The following is a 20,833-nucleotide window of genomic DNA, read 5'->3' as shown; positions in this document are numbered from 1 at the left end:
GCTTTGCAATCACAGGAATAAATTACATTTGAATACATGATAAAAACAACCAGTGAGCATAGACTTTAAAAAAAAATCTTACAGACACCAAACTTTTTAATGGTTGTGTTGTGTGCGTGTTTGTATTCCACATAAATGATCATAACTTGCATTTAACCCGGAATTTTTTTTAATGTATTTATTTTATTTTTATTAAGTAGAGAGATTTGACAGCACAAAAAGAATGCAAGCCGGTACTCAAACTCAGGTCGCCTGAAGCGGAGTGGCATTGCGCACAGGGTCACCGACTCGGACACGGAAAATGTTTTACGGCAGTAAGCTAACAGTGACTATTTGACTTACTTGACTAATAATTGTGCTGTAGGTATCATTTTATTTCAGTCTGAAAACAATTACACAAGCTTTGTAAACAACAAAAGACGAAACACCATAAATCACTTAAATACTGCTACAGGGTTTCTTTTCTTACCATCGTTTCTCAAAACGGCTACAGATCAAAAGAACTAACATTTGAGAACAAAAAAATATAAAAAATGAGACACGGTCACACAAAAACACAAAGCCTAATGACTAGACCTGAAGCTGTGCCATCTGTGTCGAAATGAGTGCCTACTGCACCACACAAGCTGGATGAAACATTCAGTAATCGTCTTCTTCATCAGTGCTGTACGTCCCCCACCGAGACCCATCAAAGGATTCCCATAAGCCTTCTGCCCCCTTCAGAACAGTGCAAGTACAGTAGGATCCAGCTTTTTACACTACTTTCTGAACCATTGTTTTCCACAAAACTGTTGTGAAACTGTTTCTATTGCTTTTTTCTATTTATATTGAAAATTATGATTGTTCTTTACATAGGGAGACAAAAATGGAGCATCATGCACACGGTCCACTCGTGTAGGGAAGCTCACACTTTTGGCTTGTGAAGGAAGGTAAAAAAGTGACCTGTATGTATCAGCCTGTAGCCGCTGCAGGTCTCCGGACGACATTGAGAAGGTGTCCTGTGATTGGTTGGCTTCACTTCCTCAACAGTCACCGATGCAGCGCAGAGGTTCCTCAGATGATTTTTGAGTCCTTTTTTTTTATGAAGGACATGCAGGTGAGTTTGTTCATGCGCAGATGTAACATTATACTGCCAAACAAATCTGACTCTGTATATTTTCCATGACAGTTACACAGATTTTAAAGAGTGGCATAAATCTACAGAATAACTAATCTCTTATGCATCTTAATTAAGTGCTAACGTCATCCCTAAGTGTCTTCAGAATCTTTAGATCTTAACAGGAACGTGTGGGAATGTTGATATCACAATTAATGTATTTTATAGAGATTTGTCGTCTTTTCAAAGCTTAACCCAGTTCTTTTCCTCTTCAAATGGGATATTTGCCTCCTCAGCACATCGTGGGTTGCTTTTCTCGCACCTGTGAGATCGAGTGACAGTTCAGTCTGAAAGTTGGCGGAACGTTCTAGACAGTGAGAGGAATGGGCTGGGATGACACTGAAGTGGAGGACGAGTGGCTGCCAGTGCCTTTCCATAGCACACAGAATGTGGATGAATACATCAACGTCGTGGGAATGTTGCGGTCACATCCCATCGAGCAGGATTGTGGATTTCTGAGCGTTTTTTCTGCCTTCATTTCGGCTAAGTTTTAGAGATAGCAGGCGGAAACGGCTATCCAGGCCAAAGGTTGTTTTAGTGTTGCTGATGCGATTGTTATTGAGAACGTTGTCCAGTACGGTCTCGGCACCTTCTGCTCTGTCACCTGTACACAATGAAGCGGATTAATCAACCACAGTAATTAAAGAGCAAAATATTATTATTATAATTAACATTGAATGCAATGTAGGTCGCTTTGGATAAAAGCGTAAGCCAAATGCATAAAAGTATACATTTTATCAGTTCATGCATTTCCTGGAAAAATAACTCTCAACCTTGGTGTTGCTAGCGTACAAGTAATAAATGGGAAAAAAAGAAAGAAAGAAAAAAGACACACTGTATATATATATACACACACACACGTAATATTATATTGTATGACTAACACCGTTATAATTATGTTATTGTATTCTAAATTATTATAATGTAACATAGTATTTTGCAAAACATTTTCTTAAAAAAAAATTATATATATATATATTTATATATATACATACATACACAGTACAATTTATAAAATACATACATATTATATACATATAATTGTACTGTTTATTTAATAGCATAATTTATTACATATAATTTATATATAATAATAATAATAAAATGTTAATTATAAAATATAACAATGATAAGGATATTATATATTTTTTCCAATAATTGTACTAAATGTACTCATATGTATTCAATTATTATAATAATAAAATGTTAATTATAAAAATAATAATAAGGTTATTATATATATTTTTCAATAATTATACTAAATGTACTCATGTGATATAAATATAAAAATAAATATGATAAAATCATATTTCAAATCATAATCATATCATATATAAATCATATTTTATAATCATTCTAGATATTTATATTCATGTGTAAAATAACAGCCCTGCTTTAAAAAACATCACATTTTAGCAGATACATTTGTTTTGCACTTATTTAGGCGCTGAAAAGCCACACAGTTATCCATCAGTGAGATTAATGACCCCCTCTAGAGGGCACAGGTGCAAGCAGGCAGCAAACAAAGAAAAATGGCATCGTCTCACAGGAGAAACAAGAACAAGCCTTAATTCAATCCCTCACGTGCTAGTGCAGCGTTATTTGGGTCCCATCCGTCAACGCAAACGCATCTAAGAATATCTCACCTCTCTCTAGGTCACACTCGGGGGAGGATGCGCCGCTGCATTCGCTGCGTGGGCCGAGGATGGGGGACATCAGGCTAAAATCAGACAAAGAGACGGTGCTGGGCAGGTCCAGACTGCAGGGGCGAGAGGAGGGGGAGGTGGAGGTTGGAGAGGTAGAGGAAAAGGAGGATGAGGAGGAGGAGAAAGGGTAAGGCAAGTCCAGAGGGCTGTTCGGCCCAGAACTGAAGCTGCTGTTGGACTGAGTCTCAGAGTCTTCCTCTGACATGGCACTCGTGCTGCAGTTTTCATCCTCGTAGGACCCAGACGCCACTGCAGGAAGACAAAGGAGAAATCAGATTCTGGAACATGTAGATGGTCAGGCTATAGTTTGGAATTTTTATACAAATAGACATTTTATGTAGACACTTGTACTTTTTACTAAATGTACTATAATAGACGCAGAAAAAAAACGTATAACATAACGTTATAAACAGATAAAACTTTATATCCAAAGGTTTTTAAAATCAACGAACCACATGATCTTAATCAGGTCTTATTCTGAATCAGGTTTCAGAACGACATAAGAGTGAGCAAATAATAAAATAAAGACAAAAATATATATCAACAAATATCCATCAACACACACACATATATATATATATATATATATATATATATATATATATATGCTATAAATATTATATTAAATAAAACAACTATTTAGTGAAATTATCCATTTGAAATTAAATTGAAACATTTTTATCAGTGCTTTTCAGTACAAGATATAATCACAATTTCCCTTCACTCTGTCTTGCATCTTGAATTAAAAATTTTTGCGAAGCATTCTGGGAACGGGCCTTATAATTACGCAATGATTTTTAAAAGGCAGCCTAATTTAGCTGCCTACTGAGAATATATGATGCCTAGAGTGCTGTCTAGAGACAGTGTTGCATGGACTCACTTGATATTCCATCAGACTCCATCTTAAAGCCAGACAAGTCTTCAGCGATGACACCGTCCCCCTCTGCACCCACACCTCTCTCCCGAGGGCCTATGACTGAAGAACGTCTGCGCTCATGGATCTCATCTGAGATCATCTCCAGGTTCCTGAGGGCTGACTTATATTCCCCTTTAGCCTGCGTCAGCTTGGCCTGGAGGTCATCCACATTCTTCTTCAGTTGCTTAAGAGGGAAGGACACAAAAAATGAGTTGACATAATACAAAATATGAAAATGGAACATGGAAGCATGGCCAAAAATACAGTAAGGGCCAACACATACAGGTAAATAGATCAAATCATAAAAATATGATTGAATAATTAAAAATATGTATTTATATTTTCTGTATTCAATATTTGAGAAGATTATTTTTTGAGGATATGTAAAATTAGCTTTCAAACTCCAATTTATTCTTAAACCAATATACAAAAAGGTAAATGTTAAGTAAATCTTTAATAGATTTTGAAATTATAATAAAATTACTAAAACTGTTTTATGTATTTAAAAATTATTTATCATGTAGCACTTATCATGAAACATCCATAAGTACCTCAAGCTGCAAGTAATACTTTGCCTTCATTTCAAAGTAGGGCCTGAAAAAGAGAGTGAGAAAAAGCGATTAGAGCTACTGTAAAGGCCTATAAATATCATTGTACGTATCACCATGGCAACCGTTCACATATGCTGACACATTAATCTAATGATGAGTGAGAGGATTAATAGGGTTCAGTGATAGAGTTGAGCCTGCCGAGTCACCATCACGTGTGAGAAACCTAAAACTGATAGTTAGGGTTTAACATGAGCCGAGTCTCACAGACACAACTAATTATGGACAAAAACTGCCTACGTAGAACAAAAAATGGTGCATTAAAAATTGCGTTGTAACATATTTCATACTGACGTAGTGTTCATGTACTTTTGTAGGGATTTTTTCGGGCCGTGGAGTGGGTAAATCTGGAATCGCTACTAAATTAACTACACCACCAAAGTAAAACTTACAGTCCCCATAAACATACAACATAGCAACCATCTGTTGGCGGTTTAAGGATCCTCATGCCATTTTTATGTGCAATATGCATCAGACACGATAAGCAAAGACTAGGGATGCGCCGATCCGATATTCAGTATCGGGATCGGCTCCGATACTGACATTTTTGCCGGATCGGGTATCGGTCAGACGAGGCCGATCCAAATCCGATATTGTGCGTATACTATTCTGTGCTATTGTTAAGCCCCACAAAAGGCACAAAAACATTATAAAGCACCATAAAGTTGTCGTGCACTATATTATAAGTGTTTATATCTCACATTATATAGTATAATGTGAGATATAAATGAATATTTAAGTCATTAAATTCAAGATCACGTACACTTTTTCCCTCCGCTGCGGCTGTCAGTCATTCTCCATTCAGCATCAAATAGCGCGTCGCGTTCGGTTACGACAGTCAAACACGATGAACAACTCTCTCCAAGATGATTCAATGTTACTATAATTATACTTGATCTATAGATATAGGTCTATGGTTTTGCATTAAACAACTTTATCTTGCCGGACTTTATTGCTGTACCTTAACTAAGTTCCTTTCTACCGGGTGTCTGCTCACAACACTGGAGTCAGAGCACTATAGCAGCTAACTGTTCTTCACGCGCACAGTAACTGACATTTAAAACTGTTAAAAGAAAATAATAAATAAACTATTGCTTAGACTAGAGAGATACTGTATAATACTCTAAGCATCAATATGTCTTTCCTTCGTGCTTTGAACTCTTCAATGTGGACTCGACGCGCTGCGCGCTGTGACTCATGTTGCTTCAAGCGCATCATTCTGCGCTCGGGATGCGCATAAGCGCTGTGTGCCGCTTTTCATATCAATACAGCGACTGTTCTGTATAGTTCTGTACCATTCATCATGTTGCTGCCTCATTAAACCGCTGTGCTATACATTTAAAACATGTCTCAATTTTATAGTAGGCTATAAAATAATTAATATTTTTGATTTTTGTTATCTTGTTTTTCATGAATGTATTTTACAACAATACAAAGAGCAATGTGTAACGTTTTACCAGATTTAGTGTTACGCTTATTCTCATATTTGTTCCCCACTAAATGTTTTTTCATGTTCAGATTTAATACAATTATTGTGCACTTTTCTAGACTAAATTTTACTGCTTAATTATCCACTATTCTAGTTTAATTTCCTATTTGCAGTGCAAATAGTATCCATTAAACATCATGTGCAAATTTTGCACTTTAATTTTGAATGTCAACAAGTTTAAGCTACTGAACTTTTTATTTTATTTTGCACTTGTTGCTCTGGTGCTGGTTTAATAAATCACTAAACTTGTGAATACATTGTTTATCATTTTGTTTTACAAGGCTAAAAAAATATTGTTTAAGTTGAGCCTGATATCTTGCAAAGTAATGCATACAGCTTATTAAGTAATTTAGCTCTTTTAACATTTTACCTTTGTATCGGATCGGTACTCGGTATCGGCCGATATTGAATTGCAGGTATCGGAATCGGTATCGGAAACAAAAAAGGTGGATCGGAGCATCCCTAGCAAAGACTACTAGCCAAAATGGTTTCACTGAATGGGAAACTGAATGTGTTCAACTTAACAAATGAATCGGTGCATACTTAGACTTGTTGATGTTGCGTTTGAGCTTCTTCTCCAGCTGTTTCATTCGGCTCATGGCGGCAGTGTATTTGGCTGCGGTCTCCTTGTGCAGAAGCTCACTGCGTGTTTTTATCTGCTCTGCCTCCATCACCTATAAACCGAAACAGGGATGTTAGAGTACTTCCTGGTTCACCTCATTCTACCATCCCACAACTTTGCATCACTCACTCGCTGTGTTGCGTGGTTGAGCATCTCCTGCCAGGCCGAGTCAAACTGCTTCTTGTCGTCCTCCAGCAGCCTCTGTTCAGCCAGGGCGATGGTCTCTTTGGCCGCCCGCAGTACCTCCGTGGCCCTGTGGAAGTCTTGCGTGGATCTCTGTGCTTCCAGCTGAGTCTAGGAAACGGGTAAAATGCATTTACATAAACAGAGTGCAATGCCAAAGTAAACAACATTGTGGATAATCCATGAAGCAATCAGTGCAAGAGATGGAGAAACTTTATTCATGCACAGAACTTCCTGTATGGTGACATATTAAAAGTCACCCTTGAACTTCCATTATGGTGAATTAAAGCAAGCCGAGCTAAAGACGTGCAAAACGTAATCCTTTCCTATTCCTTCACTTTTTAACTTTAATCTCCACGTAACTCACACTGACAGAAAACCTCTGCGGAAACCTCTTACCGACTTAGCCACACAAAACAGGATAGGTTTTTAAACCAACCAATGGCAATGAGGCAATTTCACACTTTGAAGAGATTTACAGCAGAGAGAGAGAGATCATAAAAACCAACTCAGAAATTTGGAGAAAATCATACCGTTCAGTATGCCAGTAATTCATTCAAAGTTTATGTTCTGCATTATGCATTACTTACTCTCTCTACATATATATATATATATACACACAAGCACAAACAAGTGTAAAACATTATATGGTGCTTTTTGACATTTTTGACAGCAGTGTGAACATTCACAATAAAACAACATTCTGGATATGTTGGTCACCCAGGGAAAGTGATGCATATCTCTACTCTAAGACCTTGAATGCTATGAGACTCAAAACTGAATGTGCACTGTCTCAAAGAAACACTGGCAGTCCAATGGATACGCAATAATCCCAGGGATAATCCTCTACCTTTCATCCAATCCGTCCTATTATAGTCTTTCATTCTTCATTTGAGACAGCTCAATTCATTTACTTTTTACTTTTCCTCCATCCCTTCTTCACTCACAGTCAGGCTATTTTTAGCTCCGGCTTTAAAGTTGACACGATGCTGCCGCATTGCCACAGAGAGCTGACAACAGGGGATCACTGCAGATGGCAGGACAGATCTCCAGTCCACCCAGGAAAGGACAGAGAAAGATCGAAGGGCTGGCGTAGAAAGTTGTGAAATGAAATGAAATGAATATATTAAAGCCATAGCTAAATGTAACATTATTATAAAGCCTAATAAATGTTAAAATTCTAAATTGTAATGTGGAATGGCTAATGGCTAAAATTTAGAAAAATTATCATTTTCATTGAGACATCAGTAGCAGTATTGGTATCTGAGATACTGGCCTTCATTTGTAAAAAAAATAAAAATCCAGTAAACAAATATTTAAAATATACTGTCATAATGTTGTTTCTACATTCATTTGGAAATGTGAAATGATTACAATATAAATAATATATTAAACCTTGTTAGGTGTGATTAATTACAGAAAAAATGTGCGATTAATTAGTAACGTTTTTTTAATCGATTGACAGCACTAGTGAACAGAACCATAAAAAGACAACACTCAAGCTACAAAGTCTTTAAAATGGCCAGTACTCTTAAAGAATTCAGCAGATGTCAAAACTTTAGAAGCTTTCATGTTTATGCAGGGGAAAACTTGTTCAAATATTCATTCAATTTGCGCTCAGAGGTACTCTTGAGGAGTAGTGTGTTAATACTAACTGCTTCAAATCAGTTTCGCAGCAAAGAGAGGCATTGAAATAAATCACATTTAATATTTAACAAGCAGCACAAATAATTTGATTTCATTCCAGGAAACTTTTACACAGAGAAGATGATTATTACCTTTACTGCAATTAAATGGACAGAAAAAGTGCTTTTCTTTGTTTAAATGGAAAAGTCTTATTGCATCAAAGCTTCATCCTCTTTCAAACCCCCGATTTTACTACAGCTTTAATCGAATTCTGACCAAAAATAATACAGAGACGACCTCATAAATGAGATGTTTTAGGTCGATAGTGACCCAGTTGACATGCTGTTCTGATGTCATTATGCCAGAACCAGGGCAATTGGTTAAAGTCATTAGCAATGCTTTTGTACATCTCATTTGACCGGCATAAAAACAAGATCATTTTTTTGACCTGGAGATCACCCCTCTCAAGACTAATGCTTGTATTGCTTCAACGCACACTGGCCTACTGGGACTAAGAGGGGGGGGGGACTAACTGGGACTAACTATGTGATAAATATAGCCATTATGAAATTCTCCAACTTATTCTTTAAAGCTTATTGACTGAAGGCGGAAGGCAGCAGAAAGGTTATGACTCATAAACTGATTGCAATAAAACTGCTTTGGTGCCATGCGGTCACCGTTAAACAGCTATAGCAGTTCACCAGCAGCACACATTATAATGTTTGCAAAATTCAATATTTCCATAACCAAAAAAGGTTTTTAAAACATTTAAAAAAAAAATAACTTTTCATAACTTAATGGGAACATTAGCAAAACGTTCTAAGAACATATTTTTGTGAGCTGGGAATGCTTCACAATATGTCTTATAGTGTTTGAGGATGTGGTGAAATAAAAATTCTTATTATAATGCTTTTGACTTATACCGAGCAACATTGGCCTTTGTGTACTAATAGTCTAATTGTATCCAACTCAATAATCAAATGTATGATTCATAGTAATAATAACTTGATAATTTGCTATGAACGTCAACAATATTTAAGGCTAAATGTCAAAGCTTTAAACTAAGCATTTTCTGAACAATTGAACCACATTATTCTTTAATTATGACAGCATACAAGCAGGAAAAGCACAAACATTGCGATAATCCTGGCCTTAGGAAAACAGAAAACACAAGTTCACATTTAGGACATCTGAGGTAGTCATAAAGCGAAAGCATTTATGTTCAAGCTGCTCCTATTTTTATGAGAAGACTGCAGTGGCATTCCGAGAGATTTCCATGACACCCGCTCATAGCTGCAGGTGTTTTAGCTCTGCTGACGGACCATCTGACAAGAGCGCTACCCGCTTCTCAAACTGAAGTGCTGAGTGAGACCATTGAAACCATCATTGGACATTACAAATCGGCAGCAGAAAGGTCCGTCCCTGTGTTCAAGTGTGCTCTGAGGACACATCACGGCAAAATGATTTCCCTTGCTCTTCTAAAACAGAGCAGTTCAGTGTTATAACTAGACAAGAGTCTAACGTTCACAGCACTTAAGCACTGCCACTCATTTCCACACTCTACATTGTGGTTATATACTGATTAGCTAAACACATGGCTAGCAAATCATTATGCAGGTTATTATTTACATTCAGACGTCTCAAAGGTACAACAGCAAAAACAGCCCGTTTCATTCTTAGGATCAGAGAAATAAACAGACTGGTTTTGCTGTACTATTAAAGGAGAACTCCGGTCAATTTTAACATTGAGCTCAATTTTTAGTAAATTTGGAGTGCTGTCAATACAGAGAACAACGACAAAAATCGGTGTTGCCTACACTGTGTTATCCTATTTTTAAAATTTGCACCCTATTGACGATTGTCGAGTTCACGCGCGTGATCATAGTAACTAAACCTATGCGCGTGAACTCGACAATCGACTACTTTGGACTTCCACCGAAAACAGGAACTAAATACAGGTATTTGCGCTGGGTGATATAACATCATTTTTATTCATATTTGTCACATCTACTGCAGTCAGATTCACTCGTGTTCACTCTTAAGGAATCACTCAACATGGCTGGGCACTTGTATGACACATCAAATATGTTAAGAGGATAAAAGCAGGTTTAAAACTTGCCCCATTCAAGTCAATAGGGTGCAAATTTTAAAAATAGGATAACACAGTGTAGGCAACACCAATTTTTGTCGTTGTTCTCTGTATTAACAGCACTCCACATTTACTAAAAATTGAGCTCAATGTTAAAATTTACCGGAGTTCTCCTTTAAGACCTCAATATTTACTTGCTTTTATTGGGCACGTGCATTCAATTTGAAAACTGACATTAAAGACTTGTATATTGTTACATAAAAAATGCGGTTCTATTGCACTTTCTATTTATCAAAGAATCCAAAAATATTAAGCAGCATAACTGTTTTCAATATTGAGCACCAAATCAGCATATTAGAATGATTTGAGAAGTATCATGTGACACTGAAGACTGAAGTAATGATGTTGAAAATTTAGCTTTAAAGGAACACTCCACTTTTTTTGGAAATAGGCTCATTTTTCAACTCCACTAGAGTTAAACAGTCGAGTTTTACCGTTTTCGAATCCATTCAGCCGATCTCCGGGTCTGGCGGTAGCACTTTTAGCATAGCTTAGCACAGACCATTTAATCTGATTAGACCGTTAGCATCTCTCTCCAAAAAATGACCAAAGAGTTTAGATATGTTTCCTATTTAAAACTTGACTCTTCTGTAGTTACATCGTGTGCTAAGACCGACAGAACGTAAAAGTTGCGACTTTCTAGGCCAATATGTCTAGGAACTATACTCTCATTCCTGCGTAATAATCAAGGAACTGTGCTGCCGTACCATTGGCCGTACCATGGGTGCAGCAGGCGCAATGATATTACAAACTTAGTGCCGGTCACGTTGGAAGTTACAGAGCTGGGGACTATTTTCAGACGCTGCGTAATATCATTGCGCCTGCTGTTACGGCAGCAAAGCAAACAACATTGGACCAAATTGACTTTAAAAAAAAATCTTCTTTTGTATCTTGCAGAAGAGACTCGTACACATTTGGAAAGACATGATGGTAAATAAATTATGAAAATGTTCCTTTCTGTGTGAACTATCCCTTTAATGCTACCAAAATAATTGCGTTAAAATATGCAACTTCATTCATTTAATTTGCCTTTAAAATATATTTCATGGCTCTTGATAATGAATGATAATGTTGAAGTCTTCACAAATCTATCCCAGCTAAATCTTTTTTTTTTACAAGCATACTGGAAGTACAGTAGCCGGAAAACCAATGTATATATGAGAATGAGTATGTGTGTGCATTATTCAGCTCTTAATGAGAAATGTGTTCTGAATTATTAATATGAGAACAGTTCTGAAAAAACTTCAATCCGCGAATCAGCAGACCGGTCATACGTGGTGCTTATACGGTTTCCTGCATTCATTATACCTCATCACTGATTCCATCTAAACTCAAGAGTCTTCAACTGCCTTCAGAGCTAAATGATTCTGACAACTGCTGCTGAAGCCTTGCAAATTTCAAAGGACTGTGATGGACACTTGACGATTGTATAAGTGTAAACTAGACTTTGAAGTGGGCCACTCTAAATACAGATTGCGAATAAAAATCACAATTGTTTCATCTACACGGCTAGATGAACAAGCTGTTAAGTTTTGATCAAGAGCTTCTTACAGTACGGTTTCATGGGACAGCAAACTGACCTCTTTTAAAAACGAGACTACGAGGCCTTTCATTTAGAGAGACATTGGAATGCATCAGATCTGCGATATGCTGTGGTCTAAAACAGTCAGCTGCTTCTTTGAATATAGCACATATAAATATATAAAGAAAAAGGATGTTGTCTATTGCAGAAGTGATTTCAAACCAAGGCGAAGCTCAGAAGGGGGGGGGGGGGCAGGGGGAGAGAAATTAGCTCTAAATAAGGTCATATTTGAATTAGGGGGGATTTCCACTGATCCTTGCGAAAAATTAAACTGGCAGGAGAGGTCATAAGTGGTTGTTTGAAATGCTTTTCTAAATATACTGATGGAAAATCAGGGGGAGGTGTTCAGACAGTGCAGGGGTGGGGGGAGAGAGACATGAAACAGTTAAAGCTTCACTGCAGTCAAGTGTTCACTGCAGAGAGACAGCACGAGAGAGAGAGAGAGAGAGAGAGAGAGAGGGAACGAGAGAGAACGAGAGAGAACGAGAGAGAGAGAGAGGAAGGAGAGAGAGAGAGAGAGAGAGAGAGAGAGGGAACGAGAGAGAGAAAGGAGAGAGAGAGAGAGAGAGAGAGAGAGAGAGAGAGAGAGAGAGAGAGAGAGAGAGAGAGAGAGAGAGAGAGAGAGAGAGAGAGAGAGAGAGAGAGAGAGAGAGAGAGAGAGAGAGAGAGAGAGAGATCATGCAGTGTAAATCCTGACATATCTGTTACACATATGAAAACCATAAATGTTACAGTCTCACTCTTCTGGGAATTTGGGTCAGGATATCATGTCTACATAAACAAAACCAGATATTACATAAAAATAGTATATCAATCAAAGATCAATGATAAAAATTATTAGTATTATTACTACTAATAATAATGATCATCAAATGGCATAAAAATTGTACAGCAAGCGAATATTATTATAAAGAATTTTAAAGATGATTCTTATTATTATTATTTCAGTAATAATAAATAGCATAATTGAGCATCAAGCAAATATTAATTTAAGATAATTATGATAATGAATATGATTCTTTTCATAAAAATGATTTTAATAATAAATGCCATATTTGTGTAAGATTACCGGTAATAATAATGAATAATAAATGACATGCTTGTACTTTAAGCTAAGATTCATTATAAATATAAATATTATTTTACTATTATTATTAGTAGTAGTAGTAAAAAAAATTAAAATAAAGGGTTAGTTCACCCAAAAATAAACAATCATCTTCGAGCCTAAATTAAACCTGTTCATCATAAAGTGATTGAATCCCTTCAGAAAATTTGGATTAAATGGCTCGATTAATATGGATTAGATTTACAATCTTTTTATGAACTTTTTGAAGCGTCAAAGTGGTAATTGCTCGTCAATGGAGGGACAGATTTTTCATTAAAAACATTTTTCATTTTGTTTGTGCAATTTTGAGGGGTTTTCCCCCTAACAGAAGCAGTTTTTGACAATGTAGCATAATGCAAGACAAAACACTTCTCGTTAAAAGGCAACTGGTGTTTCAAATTAGAATAACCTGTCCGTATAAAAGCTCATCCTTCAGAAGACCGAAGACATTTTAAACCAGTTTAAATGAATCATCTCCACATTTTTCATTATGAAGGAGCTTGACAACCCAAACGGGACTGTTTCCATAAAAACACTTCTGTTTGTCCCTGAGGAAAATAACTTCAAAGGGTACATCGCTCTCCTTCACCACCAAGGAAACTGAAGAAAATCAGGTGCTTTGTCAGTGAAATTAAATAGGCCACCAACAATTCTTCCTTCATGGAGTGAAAAGCACAACATTTTAAACTATCTTGCCCCAGTTTCAGAGCAGGTCAACTCTCCTGTTGTTACTGATTCAGTCAAATAAAGTTCACCAAGTGTTGTATACTATAAAATCAGAGGAACTTTGCTTTTACAAGTCGAAGAAAATGAGACATTTTACAGCCCTTTCTCCCCCCTCCAACACCCCAGCTGCAATTCACTAACCAGAGATAAACTGATAATCTGCTCTTAGAATAGCACAGGCCTTTGAGAAAAGGGAACCGAGAATTGAGCATTTAAACATTCTCTCTCTCTCTCTGCAAAGTCTTATATGCCTTGTCGAATGAAGCCAACCACCTGTGACAGATCTAGAGTTAATGCTACTGTGCCATCCAGCTCATAGCCGATAACAAGCTGATAGCGGAGCAATCTCCAGAGAGGGATAAAAGAAAACACACCGCAGACAAAATGGTGGAGTGCCAACTAAAAACAGATGCTGTGTGGGTGAAGTTGGCTTTAGGAAGATAATATTGGGTTCTTGTTTTGATTTTCTTGGCCTCACCTGCCGTGCCACCCGCCGGGCCTCCCAGTACGGCTTCGATTCCTCCACCGCTTTTCCAATCTTCTTCACCAGCTCATCTAGCTTTAAAGTGGCTTCCACCAGCACAGAACGAAACTTCTGCCTGGCATCCTAGACACGGAACAAACATGAACATCTGTTTAGGGATGCACAATATACTGTACTGGGACCAGCAAATATTAGAGACTTTTTTTTAATTATCGAATCTGTTGGGATTGTATATTTAATTGTAATTTGCTTATTTTCTCTATTTGTATATTTAGAATACCTTTGCCGTCATCTAATACTCACTTAGGGGGCGTTTACACTACACTGTTTTCAACCAAAAAACAGAAAACTTTGCGTTCTGACCATTCATTTACAGGAAAACAGCATTTTTGGGGCCTGAAAACATACTTTTGAAAACGTGTTTTAAATGTGCAAGTTTTTTTGTTTTTTTTATGATTCTGTTATCTTCTCTGTGTATACTACAAAAACACGAATTTGTGAAAACTGATGTCATGCACATATATATTCATGTTCAGTCTATAGTCGAGTCGTTTCTTTACAAAGTGACATCGCCATCTACTGGTCTGGCAGCATAATACAGCGATTTAGTCGTTTTCGCTGATCTGTGCGGACGGGAAATTTTGTCGTCTGTATGTGAAAAACGCAAAGTAAAAACTTTTCTATCTTTAGTGAATCATTGTTGTGTAAACATACACTCAACGTTAATCTTAAAAAACTAATTATTAATGATGATAACCAAATGGCATAACATTTTTACATCAAGCTAAAATATATATATATTTTATTTTATTATATATATATATATATATATAACACCATTAAATACAATTTGAAGCAAATCTCAAAATGAATATCCATTTTTCAAACTGTATAATTATTTTTGTGATTCAAATTCATTTGTAGCATTTAATTTCATACATTTAATTTATTTATTTTAAGTTATTAAAACAAAATATATAATTTTAATATTGGCCATAACATGAAAATAAATAGTAGCTAATTTAGCTTACTGGTATCAACCAGAATTATACTTTTAATACAGTTTTGAGTTATTTATTTTATGAACATAGTTCTGGATCAAAGGTGATACATTGTAACGCATCATGCCAACCAAAATAAACTCTACACAGAGTTGAGATGGCACAAACAAACTTTATAGAAATTACCACATTGATTTATGCTGACACCATCTGAAATCAATTGAGTAATTGGAAACACAAGGAATGCCGAGTATAATTATATTATGTATATAATAAACATTAAACAAGAATTATACAGTGAAATTATTTGTGCCATTTGGATAGACTTTTAAGATTTCATCTTGTCACGGAATTATGCTAAACTACATCGCACATAAAAGGTGCTATACATAAAACGGGAGTAAAATCAGTTTATCTGTAATCAGATTTGCAAGAAGATATGTGAAGATGTCTGACAGACATGGAAAAATATGTTTTTCGCTTGAGTTGTAAACAAGCCTTTTTTCATAAATGTAATTAAATCATTATTTTCCATTTATTGCCCAAGGCAAAGCAATTAGATTAAATCCCATTTGTCAAAACACGGATTGATAATTTGCAGCAGACTCGCATTCCAGGAAAACGAGAACACCAAGAGTTAAATCTTTAGTCCCCTTTGAAGTGCAACATGGCCAGTGACGCAAAAGCAACACTAATTTGGTTGACAGCCAAATAGCTCAATTATAGGATTCTCAGAACAATCATTAGAGTCGGACTGGGTCATGGAAGTCTGCAAAAACAGTGACAACTATACTGAACTTTCTTAACTTTTTGGGTGTATAAAAAAGGGGTTGGACAGACTAGTCAATTTTAATGCTCTGCTATGATGCTTTAAAGGGTTAGTTCACCCAAAAATTTAAATTCTGTCAGTAATTACTTTAGCAGTAATTACTACAGTAATTTCTGTCAGTAATTACTCTTAATTACAGTAAGAACAACAATCATGTTGTTCCAACCCCGTAAGACTTTCGTTCATCTTCGGAACACAAATTAAGATATTTTTTATTAAATCTGAGAGCTGTCTCACTGTAATTGAAACTTGCTGTAGTGTAACAGCGCAGCGCTTCTAGGTTGTACGTCAGAACGTAGGCTCACTATTGGCCCGACACTGGTCATGTGTGTGATGCGTGTGATGCTGTCCAATAGTAAGCCTACGTTCTAACGTACAACCCAGAAGCGCTGCGCTGTTACACTATGTGAACTCACTCAGAATAAAGTCTAGTTGAATAAAGTCGTTATTTGTGGGGGGTTTTGCGCACAAAAAGTATTCTTGTCACTTGATAAACTTATGGTTGAGCCACTGTAGTCACTGAAACTATTTTAAACATTGTCTTTGAAATTTGCCGGCCCAGAAAGTTTGAAAGCCCATGGAGGAGTGAGACAGCTCTCAGATTCAATAAAAAATATCTTCATTTGTGTTCTGAAGATGAACGAAAGTCTTACGGGGTTGGAACAACATGAGGGTGAGTAATTCTTGACAGAATTTTAATTTCTAAAGGAACACGCCGAATTTTTGGGGACTTTAGCTTATTCACCATATCCCCCAGAGTTAGATAAGTCCATACATACCCTTTTCATCTCTGTGTGTGCCGTAACTCTGTCTGACGCACCCACCGCTAGCCTAGCTTAGCACAAAGACTGGAGGTAAACGGCTTCAGCTAGCATACTGCTCACAATAAGTGACAAAATAACGCCAACATTTTCCTATTTACAGTACATGCAGGCTTGGGAGGGTTACTTTAAAAATGTATTCCGTTACAGTTACAAATTACTTCATAAAAAAAGTATTCAGTAACGTAATCCAAGTACCACAATATGAAAGTAATGTAATCGATTACTTTTGGATTACTTCAAGGTCACATATATAAAGTCAAGCAAGAAGACTTTTTTTTTTTTTTTTTTTTTACTTTTATTTATTAAGAATTTGGTCCGGTGTAAATATTTGCAAAATATAAACTATTTAAGAAGCACTGCTACTTGGGCGGAGAAGAAGTAGCAGTGCTTCGCTTTCTGAGAATATAGTTCCCAGTATGTATACAGTTAGATGGTCTCATGTGACCTTGTTATTTGTACACGCTGTGACTATACAAATCACAACATGTAAATAGGAAAATGTTGGCGTTATTTAGTCACTTATTGGGAGCAGTATGCTAGCTGGAGCCGTGCATTTACCTCCAGTCTTTGTGCTAAGCTAGGCTAATGGTAGGTGCGTCAGACAGTTACGGCACGCACGGAGATGAAAAGGGTATGTATGGACTTATCTGACTCTGGGGGATACGGTAAATAAGCTAAAGTCCCAAAAAGTCGGCGTGTTCTTGCTTGCTGTCGACTAGTCGCGCTGATCATGTGATTTTTATTAAGTTATTACGCAATGTCATGTAATTGTGTGTTATAATGACCACTAGGAGGTGTTCGAGGCACGACAATTTTCCCCATTTGGCAAACAAGGGTCGAAAAGCAAAAGCTGTGACTGAGAAGGACTGTGACAGTGAGTAGGCTTACAGCCTATATCTTGTGTGGCCTAAATGTCATTATGTTATGCCGACATATGCATCAATCATCTTTTACACTAAAACGCATTGCATTGTTTGCCTTTAACTTGCAACATGTTATGAGCTGTCTGTCAGCATCTGTATAATTTTCTGCTAATAAATTGAAAATTGTGGCATGTTGCAAAGTATTCCATTCTCTTGTGTTTTTATTAATGACGTCATCAACGATTAGTCAACGTCGACTCGACTTTTTCAGATAAGTCGACTTAAAAAAACAAAAAAACAAGCCAGAAGCTTTCCATTGTGTTTTAAGAATTTCAGAGATATCCTAGTCAACAAAGATCTATAAAGATCTTCACGGCTCTTCCAACTCTAATATTACTGTACAGTTAAGCATGTGACCTACTTCATTTTTATCAGCAGGAAACAACTTGCTAATATATTCAGTGTGTCTTTGCTTCAGGAGCTGGCCTGCCAGAGAAATCGGTAAACAGGCGATTTTAAGACATTTTGAGAAAGTATTTCTCTTTCGGCCTCTTTTTGACTCACAATCAGACTACAGACTAGCTAAGTCATTTTATTAAATTATTAAATTAGGACATGCCTAAACAATGAACTCAGTGGCATCGGGACAATGCAGTCCGACCAAACTGACCACATGACTGATTCTGAACAGCTGAGTGTGTTTTTGTCTAAACATGTCCTTGTTTACTGCATGCTGCATCTCTGAGATCTGCGCTGGACTCTCCTAAAATAATGCTCTGCATACAAAATTTAAAGGATATGAACGCCAAATATCAACACAAATATCATATTTCTTGTCATTTGATTTTTTGGCTTTGATCTTTCATCAACTTTTTGTAAGTTTACTTTTTACAGTGAGTGAAGCACAGAATTCATTACTGGATACAAGTTCCAGTCATTTATGGTGCTCAAGGAACACCATCTATTGCATAATCCTGATATTATAACACATTCTGTTCCTTGGTGTGCCATGGTACAAAATCCAAACTTAAGACAGGTGACTTCTATTAACAATTTACCAGCCGATACATTTAAAAAAAAAAGAGAGAATATGGCATTATCATATTAGAAAAGGAATAATTAAAATTCCTGGCAAAAAGAAAATATATAATGTGTGTAGCCTATATAAGCATACAAATGGAAAAAAATACCACCATCACAAAGCCCATATGGGCTTTCATTTATTAATTAAATACAATTATATTTATTCTATAAATATTATTTGACCATTCATTCAGTCCAAACTTTTGGATGTTGGATCGTGCAATCATACCTCAAGCTCAGTTTCACATCTATTGATGTCATCTGTGGACTGATTCAGCTTCTCAAGCTCTCCCTGTAAAGAAAACTCAAGAGTCAGAAATGTAAAATAGAGACATATCCCAGCATTGAGGGCTTCACATTCATTTGGATCTCATAGACTGCAGTAGCGCAAAGGAGAGAGAAAAAACTAGGTTGATGCTATGCACATTTAAACCGAGCTGTAATAAGCAGCAGCTCTAAAAGTCAACAAATGCAGTGTTGCCATTTCCGCTTACTAGGCTGATCAACAATACAAATCATAAAGTCGATTAAATGTGGACAGTCTCGGATTGCAATTATTATTATTACTTCATAACTGCGAGTACTTGACATCCATAGCATAATGAAGCATGATCAACAGTAGGTTGATAGGCTATAGTCTAGCTGTTGTCAATTTATATTCGCTATAGGCACCCGTGTTTCTTGAATTTCCCCCGGTGATTCTCCAAATGCATTCCAGGCTAGTAGGCCTGCATGCTTCAAATCAAATGGATCTTCTCTTTGCGAGAAAAAAAAACCTGGCGTCGCTTCTTACACGCGTGTGTTTTGTCAGATCAGGTGGCTTGCTTTTCCAGCGGGATCTGGCAACACTGAGGCTCCAGTGCACTCAGGCTACCGCAGACGAGCCGACAATAAAAAGCAAGTTGCGGCGAATTAATCAATAATTCCCCCTCCGTGTCAAGAAGTCAATAACATGCAGTGTCACCGATAATCAAAATGTGATATGAAACCAATCAATTAGGCTAACTCAATGTGTAATAAGTGTGTTTGAAATTATCACTATTTTCATCTCATTTGATAGCCTACATTGGCATGCCTTTAAGCACAAAAATCACTGACAATCTACCTGAATTCTCGGGTCTACCTCTTCCTCTTCGGGTGATTCAAATTCTTCATCCGACCTGTTCTCCTTGTCTGAGCTGTCCATTTTATTTTATTATCTTGCAAAAAGAAAAGAAAAAAAGAGATTCCCTCCTGTGGGGTGATTTATGCGCCCGTTAGAGACTATTACACACTAATCGCCGATATCATTCCCCGACACTGCCCGGATTTCTCATTTAAAGAGAGAAATAAAGAGACCCACGCGCGTGCCTGGATCCCCGCACACATACACACACACAGCTGTGCTGAATGGGAGCCGTGAAGTCTATGGTGAAGACAAGGTGAATGTCCCCGCCCCCTTCGCTTTCACACTGACTCTCTCTCTCTCTCTCCAGCTAAACACTTATCGGCAATGAGTGTCAAATTGTTGGCGATGACAAAAACGCTTTATCTAAAGAAAGAACATAGGCTTCCTCTGTTGGACCTGATAAGTGTACAGATATGCAGGTGTCATTCCACGAAATATGTTGCCTGTTGTGTGTACATCATGAATATAAAAACGGTATATAAAAATGAATAGGCCAGCCAGCTGACCAAAAAAAATCAACTTTACTGTGTTTGTTTTCTTTCTTCATGAAGATGTCCATGAGATGCACGTTTTGACAATTGGTCATATTCCTCTATATTTAATTTTATAAGATTTTAATTATTGTTGTCCCCATGTGTCCAAGTTATCATCATAACTCCATGTTATTAAAATTATCAACAATTCCATAAATTAAAAAAGTATCATAATGACAT

At 36.8% G+C, this 20,833-nt stretch overlaps 1 protein-coding gene across 2 annotated transcripts; it reads right to left on the bottom strand.

Moving 5' to 3' along the window:
• Positions 1–18: 18 nt before the first annotated feature.
• sh3bp5b (SH3-domain binding protein 5b (BTK-associated)) lies at positions 19–20,429 on the bottom strand. 2 transcript variants are annotated; one of them, XM_079627097.1, is made up of 9 exons: positions 20,058–20,429; positions 19,182–19,244; positions 14,347–14,475; positions 6,627–6,791; positions 6,419–6,549; positions 4,330–4,372; positions 3,743–3,962; positions 2,803–3,111; positions 19–1,760 (listed from the first exon to the last, which is right to left on the bottom strand). In XM_079627097.1, the coding sequence occupies exons 1-9, from the start codon at positions 20,136–20,138 to the stop codon at positions 1,582–1,584; spliced, it is 1,320 nt and encodes a 439-aa protein (XP_079483223.1). In that variant the 5' UTR covers positions 20,139–20,429; the 3' UTR covers positions 19–1,581. The 2 variants fall into 2 exon arrangements, with proteins under 2 accessions (XP_079483223.1, XP_079483224.1); XM_079627098.1 differs by lacking the exon at positions 20,058–20,429 and adding an exon at positions 19,520–19,753 and having other exon boundaries at positions 172–1,760.
• Between the last annotated feature and the right edge of the window lie 404 nt (positions 20,430–20,833).

Source organism: Phoxinus phoxinus (genome assembly GCF_949152265.1).
Source record: "Phoxinus phoxinus genome assembly, chromosome: 10".
Classification (NCBI taxonomy): domain Eukaryota; kingdom Metazoa; phylum Chordata; class Actinopteri; order Cypriniformes; family Leuciscidae; genus Phoxinus; species Phoxinus phoxinus.
Note: the sequence above shows the minus strand (reverse complement) of the source record. Positions and strands in the feature narration are given on the sequence as shown.

What these genes read in the sequence shown, in the direction of transcription:
- sh3bp5b (XM_079627097.1), bottom strand. Translation starts at nt 20,138, where the DNA reads ATGGACAGCTCAGACAAGGAGAACAGGTCGGATGAAGAATTTGAATCA. An exon ending in AGGTAGACCCGAGAATTCAG is followed by an intron (nt 19,245 to 20,057) that starts GTAGATTGTCAG and finishes TTTTCTTTACAG; the next exon opens with GGAGAGCTTGAGAAGCTGAA. An exon ending in CGCAACATCAACAAGTCTAA is followed by an intron (nt 4,373 to 6,418) that starts GTATGCACCGAT and finishes TCTCTTTTTCAG; the next exon opens with GCCCTACTTTGAAATGAAGG.